Consider the following 17,818-nt stretch of genomic DNA (forward strand, 5'->3'; position numbering starts at 1 on the left):
AGGGCGGGACGCACTCTGAGGCGCGTGGGGGACCGCGAGGAGGGCGGGCACACCTTGGTGGAGGACAGGACTGCCGGCTGGGCCGGGCGTGCGAGCCGGTGGGAGCCGAGGCCTGCCTCCTGGGGGACAGTCCCACTGGGTCAGCGCGTGTCCTCGCGCCTGCGCTCGCCCGCGCCTCGCTCGGGGGCTCATTTGCATGAGGAGCCGCAGCAGCCAATGGGCGCGCAGCCGGGCATGCCGGGAGCCCATGGCGGGCGGAGCGAGGTGAGACCCCGCTGGGCAGCGGTGGCAGCGCCAGTGTCTGGTGTGTCGGCTGAGGCAGCATCAGGGACGGGGTCTCCTGTCTCAGAATCGGCCGGACTCCGAGCCCCAAGGACAAACGGCACCGGCAGCTGGGCGTGCGGCCCTTTGGGGAGCGGGGCCCCCAGCCGGCAGGACACGATGAACTACCTGGTGAGCGAGCAGACGCCCCCCCTGTGCCCCGGGGGAAGGGGGCAGGATCTGCCTGCTGGAGTCCCAGATCACAGTCCGTGTTCTCGGCTTTCCAGAGACCAAACCGCCGGCGCCTGGCCGGTCCGGGTGGGAAGGGGTTAAACGAGTGTCATTTCCTGCCGGACTTGTGGGTCCTGGGAACCGCCAGGCACTGGAAGCTGCGGAGGTGGGCTGGGATCTGAGGTCCTGGGACCCCGCCCCCGTTGACCAGGGTGTCCGCGGGCCAGGACCTGGCGAAGCCGGGACCCCGCGCCTTGCGGCTGAGTTAGCGGGCTGGGCGCGGGGCCGTGGGCCGGCAGGAAAGTTCCTGGATCCGGGAAAGTTCCTGGCGAGAGGCCCGGTCTCCCCCTGCCGGCTGCCGGGCCGGGTGACCTTGGGCCTGCGCACCCTGCCGCCTGGCCTCAGTTTCCTCTGCCACGAGAGAGGAGGCAGGGGTCCCTGAGGTCCTGACCATCCTAGACATGGTGGTCCGACTGTCCATCCATCAGTCTGTTCAGGGGTGGGTGAGGGGCAGAGTTGGGGGCCGGCGTTGCGGCCACTGCACCCTCCCTGCCGGTTAATGATTCACTCCCTCTGGGCTGCTTGTTCTGGATTCTAGGAGCGGGGCGGGAGCTGGCTTTACCTGCTGTGGATGTAAAACCATGGTGGAAGGGCCCCAGGACCTGGCTTCTGTAATGTTGACTTGGGGGCTTTTGGGTCCACAGTTAGGGGATCGCTGGGACCTGCAGCCAGCTAAGTTCATTTTTCTTCTGCAGCCCAGGGTACAGGGACTTGTGAGGGGCTCCGGAAAGCTGAGATTTTCTAAGATCTGGGAGTGGGTGGGTGAGGAGCTGAGACGGGACCTTATTCAGGGTTGGGGTCTTGATTCCCACACAGAGGTCACTGGCCTCTTTAAGGGATGTCTGAGCACTTGAGGTCTTGCCTTCCCTCCAAGGAGAAAAAGTGAGAACTGGGAGATAGCCCCAGGCTCTGGCTCTGGCCACCTTCATAGAATGACGGGTCTGTTTCTTCTCCGTCTGGTGGATAGGTGCCCCAAGAGATGAGCTGCTCTCCTGGAGTGGACCACGCCCCTTTTTCCTTTTCCTCTAGAGAGCTGGGAGGTGGAGTGCTTAGGGACACTCAGTTCCTACCCCCAGGGCAAGCCTAGAAGAGCAGGTGTGGGATTCCCAGGAGGCCCTGGCCCAGGTAGAGCCTGCAGGGAAAAGAATCCCTGCGGACAAGCTGTTGGCACAATCTCCTGGCACTGCCACCCGCCACCACTCAGCCTGGTAGAGGAGGGAGCCCAGGAGGAGCTGATGCCAGTCCAGTTAGCCCCAGTTTCTCCAGGAGTCACCACAGGGCTGTGGGTGGGAGGAGCGGATGCTCTGGTCACTGCTGTTTGTACTGAGCAGCAGTCCAGTACTATCTCGTTCAAGGTGGAAGCATGGGCAATGCCACCAGGGCATCCTGAGCCCTGGAGCAACAGGACCAGTCTTTGCCGAACCAGGTCTGGAGCCCAGTGTTGTGGCGCAGCCCCTTGTGCTGCCCCAGTGCCTGGGTCAGGAGCTCAGATCCTAGGGGGAGGCTGTGCTGCAGGGGGGCTGGGAACTGTAGGGTTCATCAGATTCCACATGCGAGTGCGCATACAGTATCCACTGTCCTTTAAGGAAATCCTGCCCCTTGAAGCATCCTCTGCAGACCCTACTCCTCTGCACAAGCATACAGGATATCTAGACCACCAGGACCAGGCCAGGTACACCTCTGGGTATTTAGGGCCCAAGTGAGGGGCTGCAGAGTTGTCTGTCTTGGAGAAGTGTGGCTCTGCTCCTGGTTGCCCCTGTTTCTGGCCCGCTGAGCCCCGAAGAGGAACCTAACATCACTTTTGTGTTCCTGCTCTCTTGCCCTCCCACGAATAGGTTGAAGGGTCCTGGCCTAGGATGAGAGGATTGTAGAGGACAGGATCCCAACATCTCTAATCCTCTCCCCAAAGTAAGGAGTTCAGTACTTTATTTGAACCCGAGGGCCTACTTTTTTGTGACACCGTATCACCACCCCACTCCCCTCAGCAGGCGCTACAGCTTCAAGGTGTCTTTTAGAACAGGTATTGATGGTGAAACCAAAGCCCTTCAAGGAGGGATTCCCTGTGGACTGACCTCCTGCCCCTGATGAGGACTGAGTTGGGTGCATTGGAGGAGGAACATCTATTCTAGGAGGTGCTGTCCCTGAAATAATGGGTCTGTCTCGTGATGAGCCTTCTGCCCAGAGGCCAGATGACCAGGTGATTCTGAGTCAGTCAACTCAGGAGGGCACCTTGTAGTCCTGACACTGGACCCATCTCGGTCCTAGAGGCCATGGTGAGGCCAGAGAAGAGCGGAAAGGCAGAGACCCCTCACTCACCTCACGAATTCCTTGGTACTGTGACTTGTGTCCCACCTGCCCCAACCTGTCCTGACTCCATATCCTGCAGGAGGGCCCTCCTGCCTGCCCCTGCCCCCCTCTTCAGGCCACCTCTTCTCTTCCCAGCCTTCTGAGGACAGAGCTTGGATGCTTATAGGGTTGGGGGTGGGGACATGCTTCTGGTCCCAAGAGCTGGCCCTGAACACAAAGGCATCTCCTATTGCCACTGCAGCCAAGGCCAGACCACGCCTGTGCTACGGTGGGGGTGCCTGGCAGTGACCACCCACAGGTGGCTTTTGACTGCTCGCTCAGCAGGACTTTCCTCTGGTATGGGAAGTTGGCAGGGGGCTCAGGCCCACATGATGCCTTTGTCTCTCTTCTGACCTCCTGGGCACTCCTGAGCCAGGTAGAGCAGGGAGGATCCTGGGCAGCCCTGAGGTCCTGCCAGCCCAGCAGCATCTGTATAAGCCCGTGTCTGGACCCCTCTGTTGTCCTTAGGAAGGTGGAGTTTCTAAGGAGTGTCTCTGTGACGGGCTGGTCCTGGGTCAGGCCCAGAGTGGGCAAGTGTTCGGTGTCTGGGGAGAGAGATTATCCCTCATAGCCCTTCTGGAAGCAGGAGGGTGGAACAGGCAGGATCTTAGTCCACTCTGGCCGAGTGGCAAGTGACAGGTTACAGTTCAGAATCAAGAATGGCTCAGGATACAGTTGTTTGTGCTGGAAGCTTTTCAGCTGTGCCCACTGACCTCTCCCTGGCCCTCGGCCTCTTAGCTGCACCAGTAGGTGCCCCAGGTGGTCTCACTCCACCAGCATGCCTCCTTCCTGACAACACTCAGCTTTTTCGCCCTACAGACCCGGAGGCTGGTGCCCTGGTTCTGCCTGCCTTGCTCTCGTCTCGTCATCTTGCATCCTCTCTTGGATCTAACAGCCTCTCGGCACAGGGCTCCCTAGGTGTAAAAGAAAGACATGCTCCCGATTCTGTGGGTGGCAGTGAGGCTCCCCCTTTCCATCTCTGGGATGGCTTCTATTAAGGCAAAATAGGCCGATCCCCTTGTTTTGGTTTCATGCACCTGGTTTGCATGGTCCCACCCATACAGGGGTGCCATGTACTTTATTTGCATTATCCACAAGCTGTCTGATCCCCCCAGTTAGCCACAATCACCTTATTTGTGTTGTTCCACCCAATATTAGGTGGAAGTTGCAAAATCACAGGGAACAGCCATATAAAAGCGATCCGTCCCGCCACAGGCCCGGACTGTGAGCTGGCACGCTTGTTGCATCTCCGTCCACTCACTGCTGGGGGCTCTTTGGGACAAGCAAACAAAATAATCCCAGAAATAAATTTGGCCCATGTTGAGATGGTTCTGGGCATAAAGGGAGCCAGTGTTTGCTGAGCGGCTGCTGGGTGTGTGTGGTTTTGTATTTTTGGTTCTGTGCTCAGGCTAGGAGTGTGTGTGGATGTGAGTGGCTACGTATAGGGTACATGTATGTATGGGTGCGTGGGTGTGACTCTGTGTGTGTGTGTGTGTGTGTGTGTGTGTGTGTGTGTGTGTGTTGGAGTGGGGACCAGAGGGGTGCAGAAAGTCTGTGAAACGTCACCTCCTGACTCCCATGAGCCTGCACGTCGGCCCAGGGTTCCCCGGCTCCACTTCGTTACATGGCACCAGCTCTGCTTCTGCTCCTTCCTGGGCTCTGGGCTCTGGGCGAGGGACCTGTGCTGAGCCTCAGTTTCTCCAACTGTAAGGTGGACATGTTCATAGTGTCTGCTGGGTTGGGTGGGAGAGTCTGGGTGCTGTGACTCGATTACTCAAGTCGCTGCTGCCCATCTCCAGGCCGGGATTCCAAGTTCCCACCTTGAGAAGATGTTGGCCAGGTGGATGCCTGGCCGGGGGATCCTTGAAATGTCTGTGATATCTCCCAGGTTGGCCTGGGCGAGCGCTGAGTGGGCCTGCGGGTGCTTAGAGGCCTGGGGGTGCTTACCATGAGGGCACCCAGAGATGGCTCCTTGGCGAGGAGGCCTCGTGCCTCTCCTCACTGGAGAAGAACCCCTGGAGCCAGAGTTTGGGGATACCAGTGCTTCTCCAGGGGTCCAGGGCTCTCCTGCAGCTGGCAGGCGCGGCAGAGGCCTGAATACCCCTCAGACAGCTGGGGCTCCCCCCAGACACGTGCCTGCCTGTGGCCACGGCCCCAGCTGCCCGGGCTGAGGGCCTGCCGGGCCGGGTGGGTCTGGCGCCCAGACGGGCCCCCAGGACACAATGAGGGCCATTCTCAGAGACAGGCAGGGCCTGTGGGGCAGCCCTGTTGGCTCCAGCGGACAACAACCAGGATGTTGTTCCCAGCAAGCTGCCTGGTGGGGCTGCTGCCTGGCCTGTGTTGGCATCAGGGCGGGGGCTCCCCTCTGCCCCTCTTGGTGGGACCCTCTGAGTGGGGCAGGCCCCCAGGAACATCCCCTTTCCCACTCAGGGCTCCACCTTAGCTCGTTCTGTGCCCTCACAGTGAACCCACTCAGCATTGGCTAAACGTGTGTCCTGTGCCAGGCTAGGGTTGTACTAAGGAGAACAGGGGGGCACCCCGGGTCAGGGTGGGATGTGAGCCGGGAAGCATCACGCTGTATGGTGAGACCTGCCAGGTGCAGGTGAGGGAGGAGAATCACCCAGGTGGTTGACACCTTCTCCAAGAGGTCACAGTGGCACCACTGGTCCAGCTTAGCACCTGGAGCCCAGCCACCTCTTCCAGGTGGTCCCAGTCATCTTCCATGTCCAGGTCCTGGGAGTTCTGGGGGAGCATGGGTACAGACTCACTCTGCTGTGAGACGCCTCTACCTGGCTGGTGTTGGTGACCTCTCCCTGTGTCAGTGGACCCTGCCTGCATCTCCAGGGCCCCTGTCCCCCTCCTGCAGCCTCCTCTTTCTCTTTCATGGCTGACCAGTTCTCAGACCTCATGAGTCACCTGTGAGGTCACCTCTGCGCACTGTGGCCCTGTCCCACTTGGTCTTTGCCCCACACCCCACTGTCTCTGTCACACTGTTTGGTGTCTGTCTTGCAGGGACCTGTCCATCTCAGTCTGTACCATTTCTGGGGACAGCAGGACCTGGGTGACTCTTGGTAGACGGAAGTCCAGGCCTGCTAGAGTCCGTGTCTCCTCTAAGAGGATCTGGGCTCCCAGAGCGTCTGGGGGACTTGGCCTGGGTCCCAGAGCCGTGGGACGGGGGCTGGTCCAGACCTGGCTCACTGCTGCCCAGTGACTAGGAGAGAGCAGGAAGGAGAATCGTGTCCTTGGAGAGCCGCCGGTGAGGCAGAGGCCCAGGGGGAGGCAGAGGCCCAGGGGGCGGCGCGTGGCCAGCTGGAGTGCTAGGCGGGGGACAGCAGCCAGAGGTGCCCAGGACTCAGGGTGGGGAGAGACTGCCTGCAGGCTCTGGGCGGGGCACACCAGCTGACGCAGTTAGAGGAGCTCCTGGTGCCAGGCCCCGGTGCCACGTGCTAAGCCGGCGAGGTGGTGTCCAGCCCAGCTCTGGCAACCCCACCTTGACAGTCACAGCCTCCCTGAGCAGCTGGCTCAGGAATGAGCTCATGTCACAGAGGCAGGTAGGGACCCGGACCTGGAGCCTCGCCTGGGTCCAGGTGGACCTCCCTCCTCCCCGGATCTGTCCTCCAGCCTCCGTGCCCTGGGCCCTGTGGCCTGCCAGCCTTCCCTGGATGGCCTCCTCAAGGCATGCCTGTGCCCTGCGATCCCCTCCGTCAGTGCCTCTGACCCCTCTGACTCGTCTGCAGGGGAATTTTCCTCTGACTCACCGTGCTGGCACTTCCTGTGGTCACCAGGGCAGGGCTGGGGGACCCAGCGGCTCTGGGGTCACTGGGGGAGGGTGGGCTGCTACCCCACCCCCTGATGGGATGTTCCCAGCGGCAGGCTGCAGACCATATTTGGGAACTTGGTATTTATTGCCAGCAGCCTCAGTTTGGGGGCTGGGACTTGGGGGACTGGGGCAGCCCCTGCCCAGCCGGGTTCTGGCCTCCCGGCTGCTACCTCTGCCCATCTTGGCTCAGGCCCCAGGAATCTGTACATGTTTTCTTCTTCAGGATCTGAGATGCCTTTTTCTGATTCAAAGTGAGAAATAGTCATTAAACACAAATTGAGGTATTCTGAATAACAGGAAGAGCGAGTAGTCCCTGTCGTCTTGCTGAGGGCCCTTCATTCCCGTCCTTGGTGGTGTGTGCACAGCCAGCTCTGTCCTTGTTGTTGGGGTGTCTGTGGTGTGGGGGCATTGGGAGGGGCTGGAGGCCCTGTGGAATCCAGGTCCCTAGTCTTCATGCCGCTTCCAGCACGTCCAGTGCTGCTGTTCTGTCCTGCCTCATTGTCCTCTGGATGGCAGTGAGATGCTGGCGGTGCCCTCTCCTGCCTGCTGCCCAGGAGGAGGTGTGACCCTTCCCACCTGGAATTCTAACTCCTGATGACTGCCAGGAGATGGATCCCAGAGGAGCAGCCCCAAGGGGTGGACACAGCCAGTGGGCAGCAGAGCCCAGATCCCATTTCCAAGCCAGGGGTCCCACACGGGGTGAAGAGGGTAGGAGCCCTGAAAGGGAAACCCCTCTGGAGCCTGCCCTGCTGTCCTGGGCACCAGTACCCCTGCCTTCCTCATTCCTGCCCTCTGCTGGAGGCTGGTGACGGGAGTGTGCTAGACTTCTGTGACCATCTGGGCCTGAGCCAGGCACCTGGCACGGGGGGGGGGGGGGGGTGTGTGTGTGTGCACGCACGTGCGCGGTGTGTGTGCCTGGAGCAGGGGCGAGCACTGGGCAGGAGGGAGACGCACACTGCTCCACTAGAGGGAACGTCTCCACTCTGCCCGCCTCGCCCTTTGCCAGCTGTTCCACTCTGAGGCCCTGGTCCAAGGAGTGTGTGCTGACAGAGCTGAGGTCCAGGCAGCAACCCCCCACCTTGGGAAAGATGTGAAAGTGATTTGAGTGTCAGCCTCAAGGGCCATTGTCAGCCTAGACGGGAACCCCTACCTGTTTATTTTTCCTGTTTATTCTTTGTGCCCTACCTTACCCATTTGGTACTCCAACCCTATTTGTCATGTGTTACGAAACTGTCCTAGAAGGAGAGTTTTTGGTAAATTTGCCTTCATGACACTCAGCGGGAGTCTGATCTGAGATTTGCATCCCGCTTTAGTTGAGAACAGCCCCTGTGGTAAGTGTCCCATCACCTTCACCTGCTCTGGGCCCTGGAGGACCTCGGGCTGGGAGGAGTAGGCACCTGGGTCAAATGTGTGGTCAGGCTTGTGGGTGCCCTGCCAGTACCACTCCGGTGCCACCACCCCACACAGCAGCACAGATGCTGGTGCTGACCTCATGTTCACGAGGCCTTGTGGCCAGTCCTCTTTCTTTTCTTTTTTTTTTTAATTTAATGAAAGTTTACAGAGACTTTGGATTTCCATTTTTTCATTGTTGCACTTTTCTCCCTGCCCATCCCTCCCCTCCAGTTCGTTCTTCTCTTTGAAAAGTAAAAGAAAAACTCTTTCATGGCTACATAATCCCTCCCCCCAAGTCCACTCCAGTGTGCAGCCTTCCTTCTGGACTCCAGTCAAGATAGTAATACTTAATCACATATCCCTTTTAAACAGTTCTCTCCCTCATCTGTTTCAATGCAGTATACATAATTTATCCCATCTTTCTCAGTCTCCTTCCCAACCCCGATGTCAGTCCTCTTTTACAGCATTGGCACTATGCAGTATTTGTCTTTTTGTAACTGAAATACTTCACTCAGCTTATTGTTCTCCAGGGTCACCCATTTTGTCTAATAATTCATGAGTTCCTTGTTTTTCAATGCAGCGTAGTATTCCATTGTGTGAATATACCAGAGCTTCTCTATCCACTCGTTTGTTGATGGGCACTTAGGTTGTTTCCAACTCTTTGCTATTGTGAACAAAGCTGCGATCGGCATGGGTGTGCATATATCTGCTTAGGTGTCAGTTATGGTCTCTTTCCCAGTAGTGGAATTGCTGGGTCAAATGGTATTTCTGTTTGCAACTTTTTGAGAAAGCGCCATACAGCCTTCCACAGTGGTTGCACCATTTTACACTCCCACCTACAGTGAGCAAGGGTTCCAGTTTCTCCTCAGCCTCACCAGCTGGTCTCCTTTCTGACCCATGGATGTGCCCCAGGATTCCGGATCATTGCTGTCTTGTCCTTTGTGACCTGCTGCTTGTCTGTCAGCTTCCCTGTCCCACGTCCAGGGGTGTCAGACCCGTCATCTCTGTTGCTGATGTTTTCGCATTTGGGCTTTGGGGTTTTATTTCATACTCTCTCCATGCCTCTAGTTAGCATTTTCCCTACAACTTTTCCCTTCATTGCTTCTACAGCTTTCCACACTCAAGCCTTGGGCTGCCCTCAGTTGATGATGGGGGTTGTCCTCTGCAGTTGTCCCAGCCCCGTGAAGAGGAGCCACTATTCTGTCCCGACACCAGCCTGTTTTGCTGGAGTGCCTTGTCCTCTGTGGCCCTCTGCTTTCATACACCATGCTTATTTGTCATCCCCAGCTCCTCCATTTCTTTCTAGAGGTACAACCTTACCAAAATCTTCAAACCCTGCTGGCGTTAAAGCAATTATAGCAAGTTGTGTAAGTAAATTAGGGTGAACTGTCTTTGGAGTTAAGTCATCCTCCATGAACATAGTACAATTCCTCACTGATCAAGCTTCCTCCCTGAACACTGCCGAGTTTCTTGCTGGCTGTGGGCCCTCGCGATGCCTTGGAGCCCTTGTCTCTGGGTGACTTCTCATCTGTCTGTGATATTTCTTGTCTATTCATCTTGTGTGTTGGGTTTTCTGTGTAAGCATTCATCTGGTCTGCAGACGACAGCCACTGTGACCTGTCCTGTCTGTCCTCTTGTTTTCATGCCCCATCTCTGTCTGTCATTTTCTTCTTCTGGCTAATCACACTGGTCAGGGCGGTGGAACTGTGGACTGTTAACAGGATCTGTCCTGATGTCTTTTCAACCTTAAAGGAAAGGTATTTGACACTTCTCTGTTCAAGTCTGAATTTTCGGAGGGTGGACTTGATCGAGTGAGGGAAGTGCCACTCCTCTCCCTCCTGCAGCACTTTTGCCAGGGGCTTTTCTTGCATCTCGGGCATTTGTCTGCTTCCCTGCCAGCGTGGTGTGCAGGCCTCACTACTGCTGCTCCTGATGCAGGTCTAGGCTGGGTGTGCCTGGGGAGACGTTTCTGAGATCACCTAGAGGGCCCTGCTGGAGGTGAGGACCAAGGTGCAGGGGCTGTGCCAAGACCACACATCTCTGTCCAGTGAGCAGCAGCGGGCAGAGCCCTCAAGTCCAAGTGCACATGCTCCTGTCTTCATGATGCCTTTGTCTTTTCTCCCCAGAATGTGCTGGCCAAAGCCCTCTATGACAATGTGGCCGAATCCCCAGACAAGCTGTCCTTCCGCAAGGGTGACATCATGACGGTGCTGGAGCGGGACACGCAGGGCCTAGATGGCGCTCCTGTCTTCATGATGCCTTTGTCTTTTCTCCCCAGAATGTGCTGGCCAAAGCCCTCTATGACAATGTGGCCGAATCCCCAGACGAGCTGTCCTTCCGCAAGGGTGACATCATGACGGTGCTGGAGCGGGACACGCAGGGCCTAGATGGCTGGTGGCTCTGCTCCCTGCATGGACGCCAGGGCATTGTGCCTGGAAACCGCCTCAAGATCCTGGTGGGCATGCATGACAAGAAGCCAGCGGGCCCTGGCCCCGGCCTGCCATCCTCCCCCGCCCAGCCTGGCCTCCATGCCTCCTCAGCGCCCCCAGCCTCACAGTATACCCCCATGCTCCCTGCCACGTACCAGCCCCCAGCTGACAACGTCTACCTGGTGCCCACTCCGGGCAAGGCCCAGCATGGCCTATACCAAGCCTCGGGGACAAGTTCACAGTTCCAGTCACCCCCGTCCAAGCAGACGTCCACATTTTCAAAGCAAACGCCCCATCACTCGTTCCCCAGCTCGACTCCAGACCTTTACCAAGTGCCCCCCGGGCCTGGCAGCCCAGCCCAGGACATTTACCAAGTACCTCCTTCAGCTGGAATGGGGCATGACATCTACCAGGTACCCCCGTCCATGGATACGCGTAACTGGGAGGGTGCAAAGCCACCTGCAAAGGTAAGGTCACATGACAGCAGTGTGATATGTTCTGGGTGGGCCAGTGAGACCAGGCCAGCAGACGAGGGCAGATCCTCAAGGCACCTGGGGGCCCAATACCAGGCAGATTGGTTCTAAGCTCTGGAGGGTTTTGTGTGGGAGTAATCTGCCCAAGTCTGAATCATAGTAAAAATGTTCTACCCGTAGAATGGAGAATGTGACGGCGGGTAGGGAGAGCCCAATACAAGGACAGGTTGGGCCACACTTGAAGGAGAGAAATCAAATATGGCAGGCAGCTTATCAGAAAACAAAGTTTGGAGATTAGCAGTCTAGTATTGACATAGCACCTGTGTCCTTTTAGTCCAGGATGGCTGCCTGAGCTCTAGCCATCACTTCTGCTATCTGGCCAGCAGGAAAAGGAAGATGTTTCCCGAAAGTTGCATATGATGCCTCTTGTAACTTGTTGGCCCTCTCAGCTGCGAGGGAATCTGAGAGATGGAGTTTTCTTCATTTTGGTGGTGTGAGTGAAAGTTTGCTAAACACTTTAGTTTTCCATTAGATGATTTACATGAGTGTTGTTTTATAACAGTGCCACATAACCACACTCAACCTGCTTCCTCCCTGGGTTCTCATTCCCACCGTCCATCCTTCCTGCCCCTTCCTGTCTTCTGAGGCTTGTTTTAGGGTAAATGCTGTACTTTTGACCCTACTTAGTTGATTGTTCTAAAGACTTTCTCAGGAGTGTAAATACATGTTACAGGCCTGTCTGGCTGCAAGGTGATTGCCAAGAGTGGGTTCACTTCAAGGTTTGGGGGGTATCTTGGGCCATCCTCTCAAGGGTTCTAGAAATAATCCTGTTCCCAGTAGCCATAGAATCCTAGTGGGCCCTCATTAATTGCTCTCTCCAGTGGTCATGCAGGCTTGGGGCCTTTGAAGGAGTGTGTGCCCCAAGAGCTAGGGGTTCCCCATCAGTGCTCCGGGTTTTCACATCAGCCCCTTGAGTGGGATTAAGCACATCTTCACAGCCCCAGCTCCACAGGCTCCCAGTCCTTATTTACTTCAGGACTCAGGTGGGCTGGCGAGGACCTGCAGAATGGTCCAGGTAACTTCTGGGCCATAGAGTGCATGCCCCTGTGGAACTGTCAAGAAGGGCTGCCTTTAAAGACTGGGCTGTTGTCGACCAGATGCCAGGTCTGGGATGAGCTCCGGGCTCTGAGTCCAGCAGTGTCTGTGCCCCATGGCCCCCAGCCCCAAGTCCCTCTTGCTCTAGGAGGTGAGGACTAGGCCTGCCCCCTGGCTCCTCTGGGATGAGTGAGGGCATCCTTTGCTCACCTTGGCCCATCTTCCCTTGTCCATGTCCCTTTGAGATGAGACTAGGGAGCAGAGTTTCTGGAGGGCCAGGGTAGAGGAGGTGTCCCATGGACTCTGAGGGCAAAGTGTTGCACCAGCTCTCCCTGCCCCCTCCAAGCCTGCCCTCCCCTTACAGCTGCTCCCAAGAAGTCCCCATGCTCAACTCATTGACACTCCAGGCCCCTCACTTGTCAAGGGCCTGGGTAGCATGGCAGCCAGCTCCTGGGAGAAGCTGTTCAGGCTTGGTTGGGACCCACTACCAGGGCCCTAGGCCATATCCAGTCTGGACTCATCGTTGTCTGGGAACACAGCAGAGTGGCCAACAGGACAGTGGACACTGAACCCCTGTCCTCTTGGATCTCTCCAAGGCCAGAGGTGGAAGCCTCACTTGTGCCAACCAGTGCCACCCACTCCTGCCCACAGCCTGACATTCTTGGAGCACCCAGGAGACCTGGCCAGTGGTCACTATGGGCTCAGGACAGGACCATGTGGACTCTGATCCCCAAGCCTGATGGCCTGTGGGACTGCAGGCTCCCACATCCTGCCCTGAGTTCTTCAGCCACCAGGCCAGAGAGGGACACGGCTGGGCAGTCCAAAGAAGGAAGGAACAAGCCCTGGCCAGGGGCAGAGGGGTGCGGCGCCTGGCCAGGAGCCTTGGGCAGACCTCACCTCTCTTCACACACACCCCTCCCTTCTTTGCACACCTCCTCGTAGCAGACCCTGCAGACTTCCACATAGTGGATGGTGAGAGCCAGCCTCTGGATCAGAGGGCAGCAGCGATGCCCCCACTGCACCACTGCAGCCTGGAGCCTGTGTTTTGACAGCTGTTTCTGCCACCTTACTGCAGGAGGGGGCTTCACCTGGGGACACCCCTGGCTGAGCTCGGACCCCAGGGGGAGCTGCCAAGGGCCCGAGTCCCTAAAGGCCCAGGCTGGTGGGAAAGCCGGCCCAGGACGGACAGTGGATCTGGGTCTGGGGCCTGATTGTCCCGTCCTGAGACAACCCTGGCCCAGGCCAGCCTTGATCAAGATAAATTTAAGATTCTAACAGTGATGCTCATTACAGCACGTGTAGTTTCTGAGGAGGCCCAGAGAGGAGAGTCCCTGATTGAGAGAGTCACTGCGAAGAGCTGGCGTATTTTGTCTGGCATCTTCTCTGTTTCTCTAGCTCATGTACTTTTGCATCTTGCTGCTGTAAACCCGACAGGATTCCCCCAGCCTGACAGCGACGCCTCTGTCCCTGGTTTTGCTGTGTGGCCCGCCCCCTGGTGGTGGCACGCATGGTTCCCGGTGGCCCGTGTCTTTGTTAGGAGCCCGTGATGGTAAACTTGTTGTTGTTGTTGTATACTTTTGAGTTGGAACCGACCCATAGCTAACCCCCCAGTGGGTTTTTTGAGGCAATCAGTTACACAGGAGGAGAGTGTCCATCCTCCCACCGGCCAGCTGGTGGATTCAAACCCTCTGCCTGCGGGTCGCGGCTTAGCTTCTTGCCACTAGACCACCAGTGGTGGCCCCTATCTCTGCCCACCCTTCAGAACCTGGGAAACTGAGGGACTCAGGTCCAGGACTGCATGTAGTGGGAGGGACTTGGGAAGCTGAGAGGACGAGTGACGTGACCAGATGGCCAGGAGGAGTCAAAGCCGAGAGCCCAGGAGTGGATGGGGCTGAGAGACTTCTTGAGTAGGAGTGGAGACCTTTAGTGGGACCTTTGGGTGAAACTCCCAGCAAAGGAGATGTCTGCTTGAGGTCACTCTCAGGGGACCTGTGGGTCAAGGGTCTCTGCCATGCCAGGGGAGAGGGGAGATCATGCAATTTGTTCCTGGCTCAGGCCCTCCTGAGTTTCCCTGTTGGCCCCAGAGAACATGTCTCCCCTCAGCCCTCTCTGCCAGGCTCTGCCCTCAGCCAGAAGCTGTCCAGGTGAAAATAGGGGCAGGAACTCAAGCTCCTGGCCTTGACCTCGACTGTGACTGCACATTAGATTAGATGTTCACAGTGCTCCAGGCGTCCACAGCTGGAACCTCCGTTTCCTGGTGCTTCCAGGGTGGGGTGGACGTGCTGCAGCAGGTCAGACAGATCCAGCTTCAGAGCAGGCCAGGCCATGTGGGGAGGGAAGGAAGGCACCAGGGGCCCCAAGACACCAGGCAGCCATGGCCAGTGGAGCCAAGAAGCCCGTTCTGTCACCCCAGTGTCCCCACCTCTCCGGATGCTATCCTGCCCCGTGATGACCCTGGAGCCTTTATGTGGCTCCTCCCTCCCTCAGGGCTGTGGCATTGTCCTTGGAGAGCTGGCTGTGGGAGGCTCTGCTGTGCGTGCATTGCACACATGTACATGCACGTGCCTGGTGGTCTCGTGCCTGGTATAGCGTGTGAGGGCTAGGGTTTCTGTCTCCTACCCTCAGGTGCAGGATCTATGGGATTCTCACCCTGGCAGCCCTCCTCCCCGGGGACTGGTTTAACAGACATTTGGTGCTTGCTGTCACTTGTCTTAGTCGTCCCCGTCCCTGCCCTCTCCTGGCCCCAGCTAGCCACTCACAGTTCTGGTGGTGGCTCAGGCACCCCTTTCCCCAGGCTGGTCTTGACTGACCAGCACTGGAATCAGGGGTGCTGCCCCACCCTTGAGGCTGGGTCCCCACCTGCTGCAGGATGACCAGCGAGAGCTGGAAACGAGGCCTCAGACCTCCAGGCCCCACCAACCTGCCACGTCCCACCAGCTCCCGCCTGCCTGCCTGCTGTTGGCAGGTTCTCGGGTCTAAAAATAGCTCTGGAGGAGACTCTAGTCTGGGGCGCTGGGGGGGCGGGGGATGAGTCTGGAGAGCCGGCCAGCTTGCCTGCAGACAGTGGGGGTGGGGTAGGGGGAGCCCCTGCCTGGCCTCCCTGCAAGCCCATGGGCCCAGGTCACCCCAGTCCTGTGTGGCGTGGCTGGGCACTGTTGGCAGCAGCCTCTGCCTAGCCTCGGGAGTGTCCTGTTGGGCTCTCCGCTGCTGCTCCTGGGGTGCCCATGGGCACTGGCAGTGACAGTGGCTGCAGGGTGTGTGTGGGGAGGCCCACAGCAACTTTGCCCAGACATCCCGTCCCCTTTGATTAGGGAACAAAAGGCCTTTCTCTCAGAGGAGAGCTGAGCAGGGAACGCGTGGGGGAGGCGTGCCCGAGCTCGAGAGAATCCTCGGAGCTCCCTCTCCGTGCTGGCCAGGTGACTGTGGAGATGTCCTCAGAGGAGAGGGCCACTGAGAGGCAGCATGGTCCTGGGTGCAGCTTTCTGAACTTCTGGGGGCTGTAAGCACCCCGAGTTGGTACCCCAGCCATGTTGGCACAGTGCCGGGGCTTCATTGCTGAAGCCCAAAACCAGGGAGCCCAGGCCCAGGTAAGAGTGCCGGGGAGAGGGTGCTGGCCTTCAGACCCAGGCCTAGAGGTCCTTGGGGCCTGTCCTGTCCAGTTGGATGTGGGGTGAGGTACATTCTGCTTAGCCAGTTGACTCTTGGTTGGAGTTTCAGAGCCTGCCCATCGAGGTGGTCCTCTGGCTACTCTCAGGGATGGAGTGGGCTTACCAGGGTCTGTGCCTGCTCAGAGGGGCTGCAGGGCCTATGGTCAAACTCTCCTAATGGGGAGCTTCTGGAGTCAGGACCTTGGTCTCCAACCCGCCTGGTCCTCCTGCCCTGCTAGTCCCCCTCTTCAGGCCACATCCCATCCCCATGTGGGTGTGTCCTCCCCCCATTTCGAGTGCCCTTCTCGTGTAAGAGGGATGTTCTCCATGGGTGAGAGGGGTAGTGGTAACGGTCCTGTGTGCACCCCAGGTGATGGTGCCCACCCGCGTGGGCCAGGGCTACGTGTACGAGGCCTCCCAGTCGGAGCAGGACGAGTATGATATCCCGCGCCACCTGCTGGCCCCCGGCCCCCAGGACATCTATGACGTGCCCCCAGTGCGAGGCCTGCTTCCCAGCCAGTATAGCCAGGAGGTGAGTGGTCGAGCGGAGGGGCATGGGTCATCCCTGGTCAGGGCTGGTGGACAGCTTCAACAGCTTGGGGCACAGGGCTGGGTGTTGAGGGGTGGCACCCTTCTCATCCCACTCCCATAGCCCTGCCTCACTGCACTTTCTCTGCCTTCAGGTATATGACACGCCCCCCATGGCCGTCAAGGGTCCCAACGGCCGAGACCCATCGCTGGATGTGTATGATGTGCCCCCCAGTGTGGAGAAGGGCTTGCTGCCACCCACCCACCACATGGTGAGCAGCTGCCTACTGGGCGGTCCTCCTCCCCGGAGACCTGAGCCCTGGGTAGGGAGGTGTCTCTAGGTGTGACTGAGTCTGCAGAGCCCGACTCCACAGCCAGCTCTGCCCTCTCCCCGCTCTACGGCATGTGGGAGCACTCCTGAACCTTTGTCTCTCTAGCTTTTGTTGAGTCACGCGGGCTGTATCCAGAAGGTGATCACAGTTTTACCCTGCAAACAAGTCACTTGGGAGTGAAGGGGACATGACTGATAATTGTGTGGGAGCAGCGACACAAACGAGGGCTGTCCTGGGCGAACTCAGGCAGGGTGACCCGGGCTGTAATGTAGCACACACAGAGCTCAGACCCAGAGTTGAAATGCCACAAGTGACAGGATTGTGGAGATGGTGGTTGTGATGTTGCTGTGTGCTGTCACTCAGACCTTCCAGCGGGTTTTCAGAGGCAGCAAATTGCATGGGAGGGATTGCCCATCTTTCTCCCACGGAGTAGCTAATAGATTTGAAGTGCTTGCCTTAGGATTGTAGCACAGCTGCTTATCTCTAGGCCACCAGAGCTCCCGAATGCGGCTGTTGGGTATAGTGAAGATGACAGAGGTGGTGATGGTGGAGATGGTGGTGAGAGGTAATGATGAGGATGCTGACGGTGATGATGGTGGCAAGACAGTGACGGTGGTACTAATGGCAATGTCAATGATGGTAGTGGTGGTGATCATGGTGCTGAAGGTAGTCGTGGTTTTGGTGATGACAGTGACGGTGGTGATGATAGTGACAGTGGTGACGACGGTGATGGTGGTGCTGATTATAGAGAGGGATTACGGTCATGGCATGATGGTGGAGGAGATGACAGCAATGGTGGCGGTGATGGTGACAGTGGAGGAGATGACTGACGGTGGAGGAGATGACCGTGATGGTGGTGGTGGGTGGTGGTGGTGGTGAGTGGTGGTGGTGACCATGGTGGTGGTGACCGTGATGGTGGTGGTGGTGACCATGGTGACGGTGGTGGTGACTGTCATGGTGAGTGGTGATGGTGGACTGTGATGATGATGGTGGTGGTGGTGACGATGATGGTGACCATGATGATGGTGGTGGTGGTGGTGGTGGTGGTGATGATGAGTTGTGACTGTGGTGGTGGTGGTGATGAGTGGTGACTGTGGTGGTGGTGGTGATGAGTGGTGACTGTGGTGGTGGTGTGGTGGTGATGAGTGGTGATGAGTGGTGACTGTGGTGGTGGTGGTGATGAGTGGTGACTGTGGTGGTGGTG

General features: G+C 57.8%; 1 protein-coding gene across 3 annotated transcripts in view; it reads left to right on the plus strand.

Annotated features, from left to right (window-relative positions):
• The first annotated feature begins 441 nt into the window (after positions 1–441).
• BCAR1 (breast cancer anti-estrogen resistance 1) overlaps positions 442–17,818 on the plus strand; it is a 24,475-nt gene continuing 7,098 nt past the window's right edge. The window contains exons 1-5 of one of the 3 annotated variants that reach the window (XM_006888833.1): positions 442–453; positions 10,389–11,006; positions 16,125–16,286; positions 16,438–16,576; positions 17,102–17,136. In XM_006888833.1, the coding sequence (XP_006888895.1) occupies positions 442–453; positions 10,389–11,006; positions 16,125–16,286; positions 16,438–16,576; positions 17,102–17,136 (966 nt within the window). The remainder of the gene's footprint in view (positions 454–10,388; positions 11,007–16,124; positions 16,287–16,437; positions 16,577–17,101; positions 17,137–17,818) is intronic. The other 2 variants (XM_006888835.1, XM_006888834.1) reach the window with 2 other exon arrangements.

This window comes from Elephantulus edwardii, unplaced genomic scaffold, assembly GCF_000299155.1.
Source record: "Elephantulus edwardii isolate Elephantulus edwardi_28Jun2011 unplaced genomic scaffold, EleEdw1.0 scaffold00072, whole genome shotgun sequence".
Classification (NCBI taxonomy): Eukaryota; Metazoa; Chordata; class Mammalia; order Macroscelidea; family Macroscelididae; genus Elephantulus; species Elephantulus edwardii.